This window comes from Columba livia, chromosome 2, assembly GCF_036013475.1.
Source record: "Columba livia isolate bColLiv1 breed racing homer chromosome 2, bColLiv1.pat.W.v2, whole genome shotgun sequence".
Taxonomy (NCBI): Eukaryota; Metazoa; Chordata; class Aves; order Columbiformes; family Columbidae; genus Columba; species Columba livia.
Genome location: NC_088603.1, coordinates 45,635,121 through 45,655,231, shown reverse-complemented (window position 1 = coordinate 45,655,231; position 20,111 = coordinate 45,635,121). Strand labels below are relative to the sequence as shown.

The following is a 20,111-nucleotide window of genomic DNA, read 5'->3' as shown; positions in this document are numbered from 1 at the left end:
ACTGTCTTTGTCAGGGTGACCCAAGAGGCTTTCAGACAGACTTCCTTAGTGGTCCTGCTGGAGTTCCGCCTGCCAGACCTTCAGCGAGGCAGCAGCCACCATAGCATTAGTAAAAACAATTTCTTTTTCTCTCATCTGCACAGATGAGATGTTTAGAATTCTGGGCTCAAGGAATTAAGAGACAAAGGAGACCTGAGGGGAAGCTGACAGTCTGTGAGGCAGAAGTTGGCTAGAAGATGGGCTCAGGACGAGTTTCCCCCAGCGAGCACTGTCACTGATGACACCCTTAACTTCCCAGTCCTGGACGCTTGTGCTGTTGGTGCTGTTTTGCTTTTCCTGCCTGTATTCAGCATAGTGGGCCTTACCAGTTCTTCCCAGGCGTTCTCCCTTTCCCTCCTCATAACCAAACCTCTTGAATGGGCTCTTAGTTTTCTGCTTCCCCAGCAGAAAACCCTCACTTTTCAATCTGATGCTAATCTCTAATTCTGTTTCACATTAGCCAGGCTAATCTTCCTTTCCCATTCATCAGACTGCATCAATTCCTTCCTCCCTTCAGTTATCTCCTCACCTATTGTGTCAAGTTCAAACTTACTTAGATTTTTTTTTTTTTTCCTAGTTCTCTGGAGTGCATTTCTTGTTGCATCTTTTCCCTTTTACCACTAACACTTTTTGGATTGTTTCACCTTCTTCACACTGTTTTATATGCTGCTTTCCAGGCTGCTGTGTTCTTCTCAGCCTGTGTGTCAACACTTCTCCATTTTAGTCATAGACTGTCTAGCTCTGTAAGCATACATGCGTATTTCTCGGATACTTGTCCTATGTTAGACTTGTTTATATAATCTTTCTGCAATATGGAGTGTGGTCAGTAGGTGATTGTGCTTGCTACAATCCAGGATATTCTAACAGTGTGTTAATATCATCAGGCTAACTTACAACTAATAACGCCATCACTAGAAGTGTGTGGAAATTTTACATCATTAAACTAGGGAAAAAAAAAATCTGGGCATTTTAAAGGGAAAAAGCAAGGGAGAAAGACATTACAGTACAAAGTAATATCTTCTGTTGGCCTGATCATGTATTCTTCCTCCCTATTCCAATAGTCTCTTATGGTATGTCTTCAAGATGAAGAAGTTAAGTTTTACCTGGCATACTAATTAAGTATAGAGAACACAGGCAGTCTAGTCAGGGATCTAGATTTAGGAATAAAGTTGGAGAAACAACTTCACTGTCCTTAAATAACCAGCCTGGAGTTAGTCGCATGGTTGTTCCTTTTCAATACGCCTTCCTTGCCTCTGATTCAATATAACTGTAACATTTGAAATTGAGCTCTGAACTTCGGAATTGAAACCTAGCAGGTTTAAAACCAGCAAAAGAAAACTTAATTTCTCAAAGCAATACATGCTGAGTTAGAGGAACTCTCTCTAGAAAATACGGAGGCTGAAAACTTAGCTGCTACTCTGTAGTCTTAAGCAGCTCAAGGAAAATGAGTCTTATTAAAAAAAGCAAGAGTTCCAGGAGCTTAGACTTACTCCCGTGGGGGCTGAAGATAAGAAGGGTTAAAATTGTGACATTTTTACATAAAGGAGAGACTCACTTTCCGTGATTTGGCTATGCCATACACAAGAAGGATGTCCCTAGCTGAGGAGCTGGGGTTTACCTCCCTCTGACACACACCTGACCTAAGGTGAATTACTCCTGCCATCAGTTCTCCATTAGTCAGGTAGAGATGATAATATCTCATCTCTCCTTTCATTCTTGTCCCTTTAGCCTGTGACTTCTCCAGGGCAAGTACCAAGTTTGGACCTGGTGGGTGTAGAACTGCTGGCACAACAAAAGCCAAAATGTTGAGGGTTTTGCATCCTATGCTTGGTGTGAGAATATTGTTCTCTCAAGGAAACCTGCCTAGGTGAACTGAGTCATTAGATACTCAGCTTCATGGGTGGATACAAAAGAATTGCCCTCTAATAGTGTTTAGGCCACTTAAAATTATGACAAATTTAACAATATGGTATGAATTGGGATCACTTACCTTAATAGCTGTTTAGTAACCAGTCATTCAGCCAACACGAGCTGCTGCTGTTGCAGCTGTCATGATATTCTGGTGTTTCTTTGCACTGGAAACCCTGAAGTGGGGTGTGTCTGACTTGAATGACTTCCCAGTTTCTGAACAGTCTCTGTATTTTCCTGGCTACTTGTAAGCTCTGTAGCAGGTTAAGGCATTATTACCGCTCTCCCACATGTGAATATTCCAATCTGTTCTCATCTGCCCCACTGTAAAGTTATCTTGATGTCATCCATCTTCTGAAGTTTGTTTAAAATTAATTGTGTGACTTGGAGCTGGAGCAATTTCATACATTATCTGAAGTCAAGGTAGTTTCTGTTGTGAGCATGTGCCAAGCCCCCCCTTTTTGTGTTTTCCAAAAGCCTGAGTGTCACTGCCATCTAAAAATTTAGGTTTCTTCATGTTAAGTTGCTTTTAAAAAATAGGCTGGCTGTTGGCCTGTAAAACTCAATCAGGAAATGTGCTTGCTTTGTATGTAGAGCATATAGCCTGTCAAAAACAATGAAGCAGGAAGTGCTTTCAGAAGTGTAAAGTATATAAATAATAATAGTGCAAGTGAAGGTTTTATGATACTAACCTATGCTGTTGCTTCTTTAAATTTATCTATGACAACTGAGTAAAAAAGTTTTCAGAATTTTTTGTTTTTCCTTCCTGTCTCTCTCTTTCATGTGAGATATTTTGATATGATAAATTATACTTGACGAAACTATTGCATTGTCACATTCTTTTCCAAAATTCCATGGGGCCCTGTTTATGGTTTCAACCAGACAAATGTCCTTTTATTTCAGAGCTGAGAGCAGAGGTTGAAATTATTGAGCAGATGAGCAGCAGCAGTGGAAGCAGCTCGTCCAATTCAGAAAGCTCATCTGGGAGTGAAGATGAAAGCTCCAGCAGTGAGGGAGAAGAGCCAGCACATGTTTCTCCTTCCCAGCCACCACACCAGCAATATAACAACAGGAATGCTGTCCCTAATGGCACCAGCAGGCCACAAGGAAGCAACCAGCTCATGAACACACTCCGTAAGTAAAGGCCTGTGTATTGTGATCATAAATAGTTTGGGCTGGAAGGGACCTTCAAAGGCCATCTGGTCCAACCCCCCTGCCATGAGCAGGGACATCTTCAACTAGATCACGTTGCTCAGAGCCCCATCCAGTCTGGCCTTGAATGTCTCCAGGGATGGGGCATCTACCACCTCTCCGGGCAACCTGGGCCAGTGTTTCACCACCCTCAGTGTAAAAAATCTCTTCCTCATGTCTAGCCTGAATCTCCCCTCTTTTAGTTTAAAACCATTACCCCTTGTCCTGTTGCAACAGGCCCTGCTAAAAAGTCTGTCCTCATCTTTCTTACAGGCCCCTTTTAAGTACTGAAAGGCCGCAATAAGGTCTCCCTGGAGCCTTCTCTTCTCCAGGCTGAACAACCCCAACTCTCTCAGCCTGTCCTCACAGCAGAGCTGTTCCAGCACTCTGATCATCTTGGTGGCCTCCTCTGAACCCACTCCAACAGGTCCATGTCTTTCCTGTACTGAGGGCTCCAGAGCTGGACACAGGACTCCAGGTGGGGTCTCACCAGAGACCCCTGTATTGATACCAGGGGTTGCCCTGACCCAGGTGCAGGACCTCGCACTTGGCCTTGTTGGGGAAAGCTGCTTGAGACCACTCATTCCTTAGCATGTTACGCTAACTCCGTGAAGTGCAGGGAGTTGCACTAGCTGAAATATGTGGACAGGTTTTTTGAACAGAAGGCCTCTCTGAAGGTGTGGGGTTGATTTAGTTTGGTCTAGAGCCTGTGGGCCTGAGTGCAATGGCCCTCACTGACCATGCTGAGCTTTGATTCAAGCCTCCAAGTGGAATGAGGGGGTAGCAAAGCATCAGTGCGGGATGTTCTGATGCATCAGAGAATGGGAATTATTTTAATGTGAGAACACAGATCAGACATAAATAGTGAGGTTGACATGTCTGTCACTTAAAGGTCTGTGAAGAATTGTGAGTGACACAAGGCTGTCCCCTGGTCATAAATGCACAGTCCCTGTGGCTTTCGTTATCGGCTGTATTACATTGACAGAGTATTTGTACTGTGGTGGTCTTGGCTGCATTTTCACAAATATCACATTTTGAAGGGAAATGTAAAGCGCCATGTATTTGGTTAAAATATTACAGCTATGGCCTTTACAAGCATTGAATCAACGCACTCACTCCACCATTTAAAAAGTGAAAAAAACCAAAACAAACCAAAACATTTTTAAAGCATAATTTGTCCCATGGGACTCTCTGGGGAGATGGTGCACATCTGTGTTGCTCTTTCTTTTTGCTAGGTCAAGTATATTCTAACTCAGTGCTGTTAAAGTTTTGCATTTACAAGAAACTAGAACTTAGTTATCATATTTTTTTCTTAATTCTTCCTGAAGCATGTTTGTGTACATCTCTTGGTACCCACACATAGAGAATTGGTGGAGTTTAAATACAGATAAGTGCAGGGTTTCCACCTTCCAGAAGATAAGTGTATTATAGAGACTGTACTGAAAGGCCAGCAGGAAAACTGGAGAGGCCTGTCAGTCGTCAGTCTTCCTGTCAGTAATGAATGCCTAAGTGAAATCCAGAGTTCAACACTCAGTAGCACTCTTTCCATTTCCCTGTTTCTGGTTGTGAGCTGCCTCTTCCCTGCATCTCCTGGGGCATGACAACAATACTGAGTCATTTAATGTCAAGAAGCCTCTGACTCCAGGAGAATTTGGGAACAGGTAGGGTAGTTCCTTTTTTTTCCGGCAATGATTATTGCCTTTGGATTTGAAAGTCTTTTGGCAAGGATTAATATGTCCTTGAGCATTCAAGTCATTGGTAACCATCTATATGGGGAGAATCACCCCTAAGCCAAGTTCTTGTTACATAAAGGGGGAGAAGAGATAAAGAAATCCAGGACATGGCTGTTGCATAGCTGCTCTGACAGGGACCGGTGTTTGAGGCAGGGCCATGGGAGAATGCTGGACGAGCTATGTTGGGTTACCAGAACACAAGAGTGATTCCCATCCCCTTTTATCCCCTCCATCTCACCAGATCACAAGTGCTCTGCAAAACATGGTCTGAGACTGTAGGTTTGATTCCTGTCCTGGCTGATGTCTCTTGGCACTTGGGAGCGGGTCCTTCACTGTGACAGTGTGTGTCAGCCTAGTTCAGCCAATAGCCTCGAGCTGCGATGGCTTTAACATTCGTCTTGGTTTATTGACACGTGGAGGCCTTGCCTTGTCTACCCAAATGGACTTAAAAAAAATCTATTTTAAAAGGGTTGAGAAAGCCAGGGAATTGCCTGGTGCCTTGTCCCAGAGCCACGTACAGGAGCTTGGCTGGGTGGAGGCTGTGGAATGCTGGCGTGGGGAGCACTCTTCTCCCCCTGGGGAGCAGTTTTGGTGGCATTGAAGCCCACGACACTCAGTTTGGTTTGGATCTGAGCGTGTATTAGCCCCATGCAGCTCTTAATGCTCTCGGGCATGGGGAGCAGTTCCATTAAATGCCAGATTTGGTTTGCATTCATTTCTTGTGCTATTCTTATTTAAATCTTCCTGTGTAAATGGGACTGTTCTTTGCTTTGATTGCCATGAAATGTGAATTAATGCCTACCCACTTGTTGTGTTTTGTTGGTTCTTTTTGTTTTCCATAGGGAATGACTTGCAGTTGAGTGAGTCTGGGAGCGACAGTGATGACTAGAGGCTGAGCTTTTGCTGTTTCTGCCACATATACCTGAAGAACCTTGAAGTGATCCCATTGCTTATGAAGAGGAGCTGGCACAGATATAGTTCCCTGTGTGGAATTTTAATAGGAGAAATGCATAGCCCTACAAAATAGCAGATGTTGAGGGCTGTTTTACTTTGTGAATTAAGTGTATATTTTGTGTATATTCTTATTCTTTTAAAGCTTTAAATAGCTATGTACAGTGGGTAAGCCAATATATGTTCCTGTGTTCCTGTCCATCATCTGTAAGTTTAATGTGTAACTTCATGATGCCATGTAAAAATTCTCATTTGTAGAAGTTATCCAGGCCATCATGACTTTAGGGGGGGAATTTTGTATATAGGGTGAGCATGAGCCAACAATGAGTTTAAAAAAACATGCAGGAGCTACTGTGTGCACTGAAGTGAGACTGTCATAAATCAAGTTTCAATGCTAAGTTGATTTCTTTGATTTGGGACTTTTCTGATGTCTTTTTATCGCTATTTATGGTTGATTTAATTGACTTTTAAAGAGTTGGAAAAGAGAAATCATAAAACCATGTTCGTTGCAAACCTTGCTGCACCAGTGCCTTATAAGCAGGTTTTTTAAAGAGAGCTTCAATTCCTGCCACCTTTCTTATAGGAAGCAATACTGAAACCTCTTCAGATTGCTTTTGCAAATGGGAGCTGTGTTTCACATACAGCCAGCTCTACTCTGAGGGCAGTTACGCTAGCGAGAGAAAGGATAGACGTCAATGCCTGAACATATCCAAATAACAACCAGATCAGCATTTCCTTGTGCAACTGAAGTGTCTCATTTAACTCAGACATTCAGGCCTAGTCTTTAGAAATATTTAGGAGCCCGATTACTAGTGAAATTGCAACGTCACAAATACAAGATATTGGATTTACTGAAATTATAAGGCCAGAGCCCTGTTTGCTGTTTCCTAGAGAATGCAGAAAGAAGAGATGACTAAACGATTGCGAAACAGCAGAAGTCTCTCTCCCACCACAGTTGTCCAGGTAGACTTGAGTTCATACTGTTTCTTGGACAGGATCTCTGTGCTTGGCAGGTTTATGAAGAACATGAAATATTTGCCTAGGGTGAAATTCACCCCTGTTTAAGGGGGTTTAAAGGGTGCTTAGTTGGATTATCATTAACTTTTTTGCTCACATGGAAAATGGGCGCCACAGGCGGCCTCTTATAGCTTGGACACCAGGCTGACTTTTTAAAATAAAAATTTAAATAAGATAAATATTTAACTGGCATAGGACAAGTGGCACTGTAGTTGTGTAATCCAGGGGAATGGGAAGCTGAAGTGGATGCCTCTTCATTCTGAAGTGTCTGCTTTGCACTGCTTTCATCTGTCACCCAGTTTGTGTTTTAACTCTTGTTTGTTGACTAAGCTCTTTTGGGATTTTTTAAGGTGTTGAAGAGCAAGGGGACATTTGAAGGGAGATTTTGTTAAATGGTTTATTTTTTTGCATTAGATACATATTTAGGCATATTTTTGCATTATTGTACATACTTTTAAAATACTTGGTTTTTTTAAAGCGTTTTATGATGGGGTACATATTTTAACATACAATTATGAAATATACTTGATGTAAAGCCACAATTGCTCTCCTTTTTTCTTCTTTTGTTTTTTTCCCTGTTCCTTCTCCAACAGTAAAAGTGCTCTGTTCTAACAAGCTTGTACCAATTTGGGATTTTACATTTTGCTGCAGGAGATTTGCATGGTAGTTGGCAGTCTAATTAATGCTAATACTGGTTCTGACTTTTCCCCAGCTTAAGATTTCAATAAGCAGAGAAACATTTCTCTGATGCCACTTCCCCGCTACTGGAGCTTATTCCTGAGTTCTGTTGACATTTTTTGTACTCAAATGTAAAAGCTGCAGTGCAGCATTTTTGTTGCTTATCATTCACTGGCTGCTCATGTGTTCTGAAATCCAGGACATGTCATAGGAAGTTTACTGATGATGTGTAAATAAAATATATGAAATGAGGATGAGACAACACCAGGCTACATTGATTTGAATCGCCAATTTAATTATGGTTTAGATCAACAAGTGGAAAGGCTTCATTCAGATAATCAAATTTTGCCTTGTTTTGTGTTTGTACCCCAGGTCACCTTTCCCTGCAGTCCCATCCTAAAAGGTTTCTTCCCCTCTCTGGTGGTAATGAAACATGTTTTTTCACACAATTCCATACAGCTTTTAAACCACGTTTGGCTATCCTTTGTGCCTTCCCGGAGACGATTGTATCAATGGTGGCCAACCTGCTGATGTTGAGATGTTCACCTGGACATCCCACACCCCGACTACACCATCTGTCCATCCACAGGGCTGGTGAGTAACGTGGCGGCGCACAGCCTGCTCGTGGCCGTAAGGACAGTCCCTACATGTGTGTGACCAGCCTGTCCCCTCCCTGCCCCGTGTCCCGAGCAACTCTCTGGGATCTCCACCTTCCCCTCCTCTCTCACATGCTCTTCGTGAAGGTCAACCATGGGGAGACTTCAGTAAGCAACTCGTAGGGTTGGAAAGGGTGGCTGCTGCTTTTTTTCCCTTTTTCTAAATACATGAGTGTGTTTTAAAGCCATCGCCAGCCTGACACTTTGATTTGGGCTCGTAAAATTTTACATTTCGTATATTACAAAATAGTAAAAGTTGTCTATCCATTTGTATTAGATGGTTGTTAATTCGTTCATGATTTGCAACAAGTTTTATTTAGGTGGAAATTGGAATTCAAATTGCTTCCAGGGAAAAAACAGTTATTTGGAATTCTTTTAATGAGTTGGCAATATCTTTAAGATGCTGGAGAAATAAGTTGGCTAAAATATGTTTTGATTAAACCTGGTAATGAAACAAAGTATTCCTGATCATTCCTGGTAGGTTCTAATCTGTCGTGATTTCAGCACTAACAGATCTTCCCACCTGATGCTACTTCTTCCACGTAAAGTAGAGGAACATGTTTTACATGCCAATTACTTTAAATGTGAATTAACAGTGTGTATGGAATGCAATTATCTGAATGAGCTGAAACTAAATATTTCTCTGCATTCATGGGAGGGCTGCCTGCTGGCTATGGCGAGGTTCGTGGTTCAGGACAGCTTTGGTTTCTGATGGTTTCTTCTGTTCTGTGACTTCATCCATTTCAGCAGTTTGACTTCGCTTAAAACTTCAGCAGCAAACACGGCCTGCTTACAACTTTTCCCATAATTAGAATTGCTCTAGGAGTAATAGTCAATAATGATTTAAATTTATTGAATTAGGTTGTCATAATTTCAGCTATAGTTACCAACTTTTTAAATAAAAAGTTTGGCTTCAAAAAGGACAGATTCAGTCACCTGCCTGTGCATCTCGAACACCTTAAAACATGATTGCAGCAATGCCCAAGCTGCTGTTTCAAATTCCAGTCATGCGCAGAGAACCTTCCACCCACCTCTGCCCTTATTCCACCCCCCAGGGCTGACCAGGCTTGGCTTGAGTCACTCTGGCTAAGCCATGGGGACGGTCACCTCCAGGCCAAGGGTGTCCCGGTCCCATGAGGAGAGTCACACGTTTGTAGGAGGGTGCAGCAGCACCGAAGCATCCCCTTCCTGGCAGAAGCCTTGGCCGACCCGATTTTTTTGAGGAGCCAGACTGATAGGAGGATGTTGTTCTTCGGCGTCGCTTGGGATAGCTCAGAGCTTAACCGTGGTTAGTACATCTATCGTGAAAAATCTGTGCCTAAATTGATTGACAGTTTGCTTTATTATAGGCTAGCTGGTTACCTGTTTATAACCATGTATAGGAACAGTTTTGCTGTGCAAAGCTTAATAGCTTTTTTTTCTTCCTTCAAAGCCTATTTATTTGAATAAAATAATGAAGTTCAATAATCCATGCGTGTCCTTTTTTTTTATTTGGCAACTAGGAGAAATGTAGCCTGGAATTCCTTGTTATGGAGAACACTTATTTGCAGCCTGTGCTTCATCGTCCAGCGTGCTGTGCAGTTCCTGACAGCTGCTGACTCAGAGACGTCCCGTGGGAAACACAGCGGCGCAGCAATGGGCATCCTGGTGGGATGAAGGCTACTGCTGGGAACTCTGAGGGTCTCAGGTTCAGCTCCTAGTAGTGAATGTTGAATTTACCTGGTTATTTACAGGTTTTTATACTCGCACAAATACATGTAGTGTTGAAGGAAAAAGAGCATTGCCGATGCTTGCCTTAAAAACAAGTCAATCGTTGGGACAGATGTGAATTTAAAGTAGTTGTGATGTTACACCCAAACCCTGTTCTCAAAAGATAAGCTGATTAACGAACTAATAGTTAGCAGACAACTACCTCAGGTTCATGTGAGAAGGGTGTGTATATAAATTGAAAGGAATCTGTTTAGCTATTTCTTCCTATTCCCACTGCTTACACTCCCTTCCTTTCTTTCTTTTGTAGTTCCATTATTTCTAGCACACGAATGCTTTCTGCCGCCAAAGTCCTGCAGGAATTTACGGGAAGGGGGGTGGGTGTTGAAATGTTACAAGCTGTATTCACCCTTGATCTAAATGTATTGTAAATTTATTGTATATGACAAAGACCTTGGAAGCGGACCCATCTTCCTCCCTCTTGCTTGGCTTTGCCTTTACTGGGACTAAACACTGTTCCTGTGGACAGCAAGCGAACAAGTGCTGAGATGCGAGAGGGTGAAATAGCTCAAGCTGCTGCTGCCTATATCAAGGATGCCCTTTTGTGGAGCCATGACCTGAGCCAGCCTGGCTTGATCCCGCAGCATCGTTGTCAATAAAACACAAAATTCACTGCTACCATTGCCTTGTGGCTGGGCGAAGTCGAATCTGGAGAAAAAGTGGGTTAAAAATATCTTGCTAAAGGGATTTGCGTGAGAGTTTTGGTGAGATGTTTGGCCCTGCTAAATTTGATTTATGTCTGCCGGGGACATGTACTGTTGGATTTAGTTGAACTGTGTGTTTTAAAAATGGTACTGACAAGCTAGATGACACAACTGGTGGGATATCTTGGAAGGGATAGTATGAATTTGAATTGAAATCACACAGAATCCATAGGTTCTGGTATCTCTCCCAGTGATTTTAATTCTCACAAACTTTTGTAAAAACAGGGCTTTCTGAAGGGCAGGGTATAAAAAATGCACTAAATATCATGTTGAAGGTTTTGCAGGAAAATTTTGGCCTGTGTTTCTTCCCAGATCAGCTCATCTTCTTGTAGGACCTTGTGCAAAGACCTTGGAGGCACACTTGCACAGGGCCTGGGCTGAACAAAAACGTTCCCTGTGTGTTGCAAGTGAGATATAATTGTCCACTTCTTTGCAACCAGCCAGGCTGTAAGTTCTGCCATCACCCCTTCATAACTTGGGAGTTGGCTTTTTTCCTCCATAGCTCTGATACCTCCTTAACATTTTCCTACTGCCAGACATTAGAATCGCTAACAAAAATAAACAAGCATTTGCTCAGGAAAACAGCCATTAAATACCTCAGTGAGCAGCGTGGGTTTTACTCGGGTGCTTCAAATCAGTCTCAGGATTGTGACAGTCTGCTGGGAACACAGAGCCTGCGATACGAGACCTGGACGCTCATCACACTTAACAAAGGTGGCCAAAACTTTGTACGCGTGTGGGACGTATACCAAAATTTTCAGTTGTGCCAGAGTGACAGGCTGTGCCCCATGTGCACTGGGAAGCTGAATGGGAGGAGAAGTTTGGGAGTGGTTTGCACAGAGGAGATGACAGCAGAGCCGTTGATGGGACACGAAGGTGAATGATGCCAGCCACACAGTCCTGTCAAGCAGGTCACACCGTAGCCCTGATGCAGCCCAGCACAACCAACATGAGAGGTGACTGGCATGGTGGAGAGGCTTTGAATGCCCTGAGAGATGCTGGGGGTTGTCACCCTCTCCTTCATGATGTAATATATATTTTTACGTACACGGTCATTGTGTAATTGGGGAAGACAACTGGTTGCTTGGGTCTGGTTGGTGAACAGCAATAACAGAAGGGGAGGGTAAGGGACCACTCAGTAGCAGAAGGCTCTGGTGGTTCCTGGGCCTTTTCAAAGGGGTGCTGGTGGGCCTTAAGACAGGGGAGATCGCCACTTCCCACTGGGAGAAAAGATACTAATTGAACCTGACCCCCAAATGTGAATGGGCACTTCTAAAAACCATCTGAGGTAATCCTGTCTTACTCCAAATTAATTCTTTCAGGCTTGTGCAAAAGACTAAGGTGCTTTACCTTGGGAATGAAGACAGATTTTTCTCCCATGCTACAGAGGCCGGATCCAGCACCGTAAACAAACTGGTATAAACGAGGAAATAAAGCCCCTAATTAAACATTAGCCAGTCAACATACCAGGTTTGGTGCTTAGTTAATCCAACCAGTCAACTCGCTTCCCAAATGCCATCAAGACATTTTAAGGTACAGTAAATACGCTGTAGGTGCGTCTACACCAGCAAGTAATAAAGGCCAGGAGCGGATCCATAATGCAAAAGAGTGCTTAGGTTGCAATGTGCGCGCTGTGCACCTTTCATCTGAGAGGAATCCACCTCATCTGCCCTCTCCGTGATGCAAACCAAAGCAGGGTAAGTGGGGATGATTGGGGCATTCACTTTGTAGGTTCTCTCCTGACTTGACTACTAATATTTAGGCACCTTGTGTGAACTGGCCCTGTTTCAGCCTCTCTGCAAGAACACTGGGATAAGAAACACGTTGAGAAATACTGCTTAATCCCAGAAGCATAATATTAGACTTTATAAAGACATCCTCAATATGGTATTAATGTGTGAATCATGCTGAATAACAACATATGATCAAATATCTGAGACTTAACCCCCTTTTTAAAAAAAAATCCACAGGAGAAACTCACATTTTCACAAGCTTTAAGGCACAAACAGCATTCCTACATAACACACACAAATCTCCATTTTATAAGGTGCTAAGTGACTATGTCAAATCCAAAATGTGGCTATCAGCAGCAGTAGTAGGACTGCAGATTTTGTCATCTAAGCCTAATAGCAGCCTCATGCCCTCAACGTCAATGCAGAGCTTGTCCATGCAGGGAGGTGTCCCAAGAGACTGAAGCTGAGAACCAGCCTGACTTTCAAAGGAGACCTTTTAATTGCAGATGAATGATCAACGCTTTTTGCTCTTAGAAGCTTAAGCTGAATTGAGGAAGAGGGGGGAGATCCTTTGCCATGGGGTGTTGACCTGATCAATGTCATTGCCATCACTGCCAGCGCTCGGTTTTTCATCCCTCTTCCCCTGAAGCAAGTGAGTGTAACAGAAGGCAGTGATGCTTCTGACATCAGTGTGGACATACTAACAAAGCCATTGCAACAGAAGTTAGGGCAAGGTCTGGGCCAGTGTCCATATTTGGGAGAAGGCCCTCAGGGTACAATGTGCCAGATACCGCCCAATTTGTGTCAGTTCACACCAGCGCTTGTACCAATGTATTTCTTTTTTCCTCTGTAGATGATATAGTCAATTTTCCTCTGCTTCTCTCAGCCTTTGGAAAGAAAATAAATCACTGTAGTTAAAATCACAAGTCCTCGTAAAAACCTGCTTGTGCCCAGAAAGCTAAGTATCAGAGCTTGCCTGAAGCTTAGCAAGAAGTGGAATCTTTTTCAATAAATTTACATCTCTAAATAGATGAGAAGTGTTGAATCAATTTCCATATGTTTAAAATAGCAGAGCATTAAGGATTCTGGCACTTCAAGCAATCAACTAATTTGGGACTATTATGAGAATATCTTTTATACTAGTGGAGCAATTCATCTGAAAATCGGGGACAGTCTTCAGCTCTGTGCCCTTTCAATAACATAAAGGATAGCAAAGTGACAAAAAAGTCCTGTTGGTTTGCCTGAAGGGATTATGATGCCTTACAACATTCAGGTCTTTGCAAAATCACCTTTCAGCTCTTAATAAACCAGTTCATAATATACCCCTGACTTGGCTTGCCTGGCCACACAATCTATTCATGGCTACAGAGATCTAACAATAAACAAGAGTGTTGGCAGATGCCTCCTGGTGAAAAAAAAGAGGGAACTAGGGTTTATTAACCTCTATGTCCAAAAAAAAGATATGAGGGCAGAAGCTGTCCAGTGCTCTCCTCCCAGTTTCCTCCATCCCTGCCTCCAGCTTGGGCTCACTAAGCCCCATCTCTGGCCATGCCTGGCTGCCTGCTTGCTGACCTTCAGCTGGCTGGCCCTAAACAAAGTTCACAGCTCTTCATTTCTGCCATCACGTCTATACTTGAGATGAGTCACACCGTTTTCAAAAGGGCACTGAATATTAAAGGTGTATGTAGCTTGTGCTTCAGACAGTTTCAAGGAAAATAAACTTCTTTGAAAATCAGCTGGTGTTTGTTTTGTTTTGTTTTGCAGTAGGATGAAGGCTTCATATGCTGGGCTTTGAGGGTCAGAATAAAAGGAGGCTCCACAGAGCTTCAGGTGAGGTGACCCATGGTGAATCCAGCCTCTTGTGTCACTCTCAGTTTGCTGAGTCATCAAATATTTCCATTGTATTTCAGTACACTGCTCACAAATGTAATGTGCCATTGCGTTAAGAAATGCATAGCACTGTGGAGCCTGGAGACCCTCCACTGTTACTGCACAGCATGCAGCAATACGGTGTGATAGTGCTGGTCTAGGTGTCAAGAGCAATAGAGGTTTCAAAGCTGCCTGCCTGCAGGACCAGGAAGATGACAGGACATCAGTACATTCTTCCTCACATTTAGCACATGATCTTCCTATTCCTAAAAAGCTGGGACTTGCAGAAAGACAGATTTGGGATTGTTTGATGACTTTTTAAAGTTTAAGTTCATATTTTGGAGCAGGCAATGCCACCAGGGAAAGCTGCTAATTACAAAGTGGATTTTGCATAGCCCAGATCTTCGTGAGTATTTATGTGCTTGATTTCCTACTGCCAAAGCAACGGGACGTTCTACCATTGACTTCAAAAGGAGGACGTCAGGATTTGTGGAAGCAGCAGGATCTTCATCCTATAGATTTTTAACTAACATTTTTTGGTAGTTTAAAGCTTAATTGAGAAACCGTGTATTTCTAATTTACCTTCCCTCTGCAACATCATCTTGGCTTGGATCATTCTTCACAGTTTTCTTGCTCTTTTCTCAACTCCATTTACCATGGCAATGGGTTTTAAAAAATGGCAACCCAAAGCAAAGATGACAGCCACAGCTGCATTCCTTATTAAACACAAGAAAAGCACAAATCGTTGTCTAGACAGTCTGGAAAGCTGAGTTATCCTCAGGAGCAGGGAACTCAGGTGGGAAACAATTTGTAAGAGAGCAGCGTGCTGGCTCCCAGACTCCAGCCTCGAAGGATGATGTGGTTGGGCTTTTGTGTTTGGGGAGGATGCAGCACTCAATGGGTGAGTTGGAAATATTTTAGCGGCCAGGAATTATTTTGCTTTTTAGTAACCTCAATGTAGATGCTCAAGCAGTTACAAACCAATCTGCTGGGCAGTGGTCACTCAGCTTGAGTCCTTGGAAGAACCCACCACTGCTGTGCTGCAGTAGGACGTTTAATGCTATTACAGGCTTGGTGAAAAGGTGTGTAACACTGTGATGGTGCAAGCACCCTTGGAAGCCCTGTGAAGACCAGGCTTTTGCCAGCACCTCTTTCAAGCAATTACAATAGCCGAGGCTCTCTGGACATGTGAAATGCACATTGTGAATGAGCCAGTACTGATAACAGTAAGAAATATTTTCTTTTTCAAGGTCCATGGTGTAAAGAAGGTCTACGAGGGTTTGGCCATGAGGGGTTCAGCCCCCCTCACCCATTTTTTCCCCCTAGGATTTCTCTTTTGGAGCAAGGGAACCATTCTTTCCTTAGGAGACCAAACTGCGGAGGCATCGTAGAGATTCAAGAGGACAGGCAGAAGCAGCACAGCAATTAAGAGTGTATCTCTAATAATTTACTGGAGCTCATCTTCCTGACCTTTCTGTATTTAGATCAGCAGGAATAGTGTGTAATGAGGGCTGCGGGAGGGCAATTGGGTTCTTACAGCTGGTCAGGCAAATTAATGTGAATTGCTTGGCAGTTCACCAGAAGCAGACCAATGAGGGCTCTTCACAAGGGAAAAAAAAAGAGAAAAAAAAAAGCCTTGAAGGTGGCCAGTCCATCGAGATTTGTCAGAATTCTAACCCGCTGTAGAGGACAACAGTGGTTCAGTGTTTCAGAGACATCACAGCCACGGGCAAGTTGCCTTTGTCTGACACATTTCAGAAATCCCTCTGCTGCTCCACCTTCTGTAGGTTCTCACTCCCCCTCCCCTGTGTCCCTTTTCCCCATGTCATTTAATGTCACTGCATCCCGGGGGATTAGGGAAATAGTAAACACACAGTGAGGTGCTCTTCCCTTCCTCACTTGAGCACAGGGCTGTCAAGTTTCCAGCCTTCTGGACCAAGCTCATCACCAGGCATCTCAGAGGCTTTTGTAAAGGTAACACCTGGGAGCCAAGTACCTGATACTTCAAAAACCTTCCCCTCCGCACCTTCTCCAATCCATGCAAATGGCAGAAAATTGGTTTATTCAATGCTGTCATTCACCTTTGACCTGACAATTTAATTTCTAGGAGGGGTGGAATACCGGCATAAAACCAGTTTCACTTCTGATTCAATTAGTATGGCTATGGAAGTGCACGTTCTCCCCCTTCCTCCATATGGTCTTCAAAGTGAAATGCTGTTTTCAGTGGGCAATAGTACACTGGCTAGTGGCAACCCTCTGACATGATCTCGCAACATGTCCCCCACCTTGCAATGGCCTGAATCAGGGCAATGAAAGGCACCAGAGCTGCTGCATCCCAGAGGGAGATGGAAATGGAAGTCTATCCCCACAGGGTAGGGAGAAATACCTTCCCTCTGGTGCGGCTTCTCTTCTGCAAGCCATCCTTGGCACAGCAGACAGCTTATTGACCTCCCCCTCTCTTTCTCTCCCAAGAAGTCAGCTGCTACCTTTATGTCGCCATCCTTCGGGACACAGACACTCATGGGCATTTGAAGCAAGTTGGAAGAAAAAACATTCACATGATTTATGTAGTATTTTGGAAAAGCTGAGGCACCATAGAGCACTGCTGGCCAAAGAATCATAGAATAATTTGGGTTGGAAGGCACCTTCAAAGGTCATCTAGTCCAAACCCCCAGCCATAAGCAGCAACATCTTCAACTAGATCAGGTTGCTCAGAGCCCCGTCTAGCCTGGCCTTGAATGTCTCCAGGGATGGGGCATCTACCACCTCTCTGGGCAACCTGGGCCAGTGTTTCACCACCCTCACTGTAAAAAATTTCTGCCTCATGTCTAGCCTGAATCTCCCCTCCTTTAGTTTAAAACCATTGCTCCTTGTCCTATCAATCTATCCATCTACTCATGTACTCAAACAAGCAGTGGGTGCTTCTGTTTTCAGCTTGCAGAGTGGCAGAAGGGTGTCATGGACACCGCATCTGCCTCACGTCCGCATTGCCATCCCTCGGCTCCTGGCATCTGCACGATGGCCAGGGCAGCTCAGCCTGGCTTGCTCTGCAAACAGCACTTCTGAAGGTTGCTTTCTAGCATTGCCAAAATTGCCATCCTTTACCAGGTTGTTTTCATAATCTGATTTTGGGGTACAGCTGCAAGGGCAAAGAGACTTGTCACATGTCAATAAACAAAGAAACACAGCTGTCTATTTTGAGTGGCCATGCTGTCAGACCTAACAAAGGATTTCGCACTGCGTGCTGCAATAAGACACTTAAAATCTCATTCGAAACCTGTCAGCTTCCCTACCCCACAGAAGGGAGATAACAAACAGCACATACTTCAAAGTGACATTTTAAGGCCTGAAGAGATGTTCACATGGGGCTTTGAAAATGCACATAAATCATAGGTCTTAACACTGAGACTCCATTTATTTGAAACTGTGGCTGCTTACAATGCAGCCTTGACCACCCCTTGCTGCCACAGGCCAGGGTGCTGCCAGCCAGGAGGACACGTCTGCCCAGCTGCCCATCTTGGGCAGCCCCAAACCCGGGTGCCAAACCCTGTGCATGGCCCCGCTGGTGAGAGGGGAGGCCAGGGCTTTGCTCCCACCACCACGTCCTTACCCAATACCGACACCATCTTTTGGGAGGATGGAAAACAAGGCCGGATCTCAGGGAAGCACACAGAGCCAGCGGGACTGGGGCTGGCCTTGGTGGCTGAGCACTGTGGCCGGCAACATGTCTGCCTGGGTGGTGGCACACTGCCCACCGGCTGCAGGCAAGCCAACAATGTCACGTTTTAGGAGAAAGGGCTGTTATTTTTCCATGTCCCATTTTCATGCTAATTATGTAAATACATTTGGGAAAAAAAGACTACACCAAGCACCTGACAGTGAAAGAGTGTTGAAATCACAAAGCCCTGCACAGGACCCACAGCATCGCCAGCCCCTGGCGCCCTGACAGTCTGTGGTCACATTTGGGTTGCTGCAGATCCCCTGACTCTTTCAGGAAATATCAAGTGGTTTACGATTTCCTTTCTAGCTGTTCAGGACTCAGTCAGTGCTCCAGCACCAGGTTGCCTGCAAAACCACGGATCTTCCACAGGTGCCCCACACTCCGGGTGTTTGGCTGGTATCACTGCACCCAGCCCCCCAGGCCTGTGCAGTAGGCAAGAGACTGATGTTGCCTCATTTTCCCCTGGTGAAGGGAAGTGCGGCCAGACCAGGGTAAGTACCTACAGAAGCACACACAGATTCTGGGATCTGTGGCACCTCCTGGGCCAGGAGTTTTAGAACATGCATAATTTTTACCATGCTTTGCACAGTCAGAGCACAAGTCCAAGTGCAGTGAGGGGTGCTCAGCACTTGCCACTGTAATAGCACCCCAGGAATGAGGGGAATATCCAAAATACCTGCATGGAATAAATGAAACATCCTTTGGTGGAAAATCCAGCAGGCAGTCACATCCCACATGCACAAAGGGGCCAAGCTGCGGTTGCATGAGTGCTCATGTCGCTGGTATTTCCTGATACCTCAGTGCTCGGCTGTGACGCCAGTGGAGGTTTTTCTTTGCGGTATCATTAGTACTGAGCTGGGCGAAGCCGGGGAGCAGGAGCTGATGACTGTGGGACCAAGCACAGCAGTGTGGGTGCTCGGAGCATGCCCTGCGTGTCCCAGAGGAAGGGTGGGTGCCTCTTTGCCGCCGCCTTGCCAGCACTGCCCTGCTTGTCCTCATCACCTCCACAGCTTGCGACCTCACCAGTTACTTTGGCAGCAGTCAAATTATTTCTGCACCAACTCATATGTACCATCAGCTGGGCACTTGATACCTGCAGCGGAAATGCAGTTGAACACCGCGACAGAGGGAAGCAACAGCCTCTGGACATTATTTGGAGGCCAGTGCTGCTTTTGTCCATTCAAACTCTTCTACCCGCTGTCACATGTGGGCTCTGTGCTACTTGATCACCTCCACGAGATCCTGGGCTTCCAGCCAAAAACTCATCCAGGTCTGCGGGGATTTGTTTTCCTTTGTGGCAGAGTAGACACTGATGCAAATCTAAAGACCTTAATAAATGCAGATCAGCTCTCGTATCCCATATGCCTTGCCAGACGTACAGATAATCACTTGGGATACGCTAGGAAGAGTAATATGAACCTAACTGCAAATCTATTGGTCCTCAGCGTCATTGATACAAACTGTAAAGCTTTCCAGTGTCGTGGGATGAATCTGTTTGGGCCTATAATAAAGATGGGGACAGACTTCTTAGTAGGGCCTGTTGCAACAAGGCAAGGGCTACCGGTTTCAAACTAAAGGAGGGGAGATTCAGGCTGGACATGAGGAAGAATTTTTTTAAGCTGAAGGTGGTGAAACACTGGCCCAGGTTGCCCAGAGAGGTGGTAGATGCCCCATCCCTGGAGACATTCAAGGCCAGGCTGGATGGGGCTCTGAGCAACCTGATCTCGTTGAAGATGTCCCTGCTCATGGCAGGGGGTTGGACTAGACGAGCTTTGAAGGTCCCTTCCAACCCAGACTGTTCTATGATTCTACAACAACCCAGTGTGTTGCATTTGGGTGTCTTCCATGCAGCTCAGCGCAAGAGGTACCTACCAATTTTAGCCAGGCGGACTTTCTCCGTACTAAAAGGAGACATTCCGTATGGGCTCTGGAAAGAGAGGCAGAGCAGAGAACAGCGCAGCACCGTCTCGCCGACAGCGGGGCCCGGCTGGGCTCTTCTCCCCCTCCCCAAGCTGCCAGAAGGCGTGAAGTCAATGGTCCGCAGCAGATCCCCCCCCGCCCGCTCCCCGGTTGCTCCCCGGAGCGGGGCTGGGGGTGCGCGGGGCGGCGCGCGGCGGCGGGGGGCGGCGCGCGGGGCGGGCGCG

General features: G+C 44.9%; 1 protein-coding gene and 1 long non-coding RNA gene across 2 annotated transcripts in view; one reads left to right on the top strand and one right to left on the bottom strand.

Annotated features, from left to right (window-relative positions):
* The window catches only part of EAF1 (ELL associated factor 1), a 21,308-nt gene extending 13,529 nt beyond the window's left edge, over positions 1-7,779 (top strand). The window contains exons 5-6 of the mRNA XM_065051675.1: positions 2,851-3,081; positions 5,714-7,779. Of these exons, the coding sequence (XP_064907747.1) occupies positions 2,851-3,081; positions 5,714-5,760 (278 nt within the window). The 3' untranslated portion in view covers positions 5,761-7,779. The remainder of the gene's footprint in view (positions 1-2,850; positions 3,082-5,713) is intronic.
* LOC110364881 (uncharacterized) lies at positions 6,868-20,111 on the bottom strand. Its single transcript, XR_002423946.2, has 2 exons — positions 19,840-20,111; positions 6,868-9,869 (listed from the first exon to the last, which is right to left on the bottom strand). It is a non-coding gene; the product is annotated as an uncharacterized LOC110364881 (long non-coding RNA).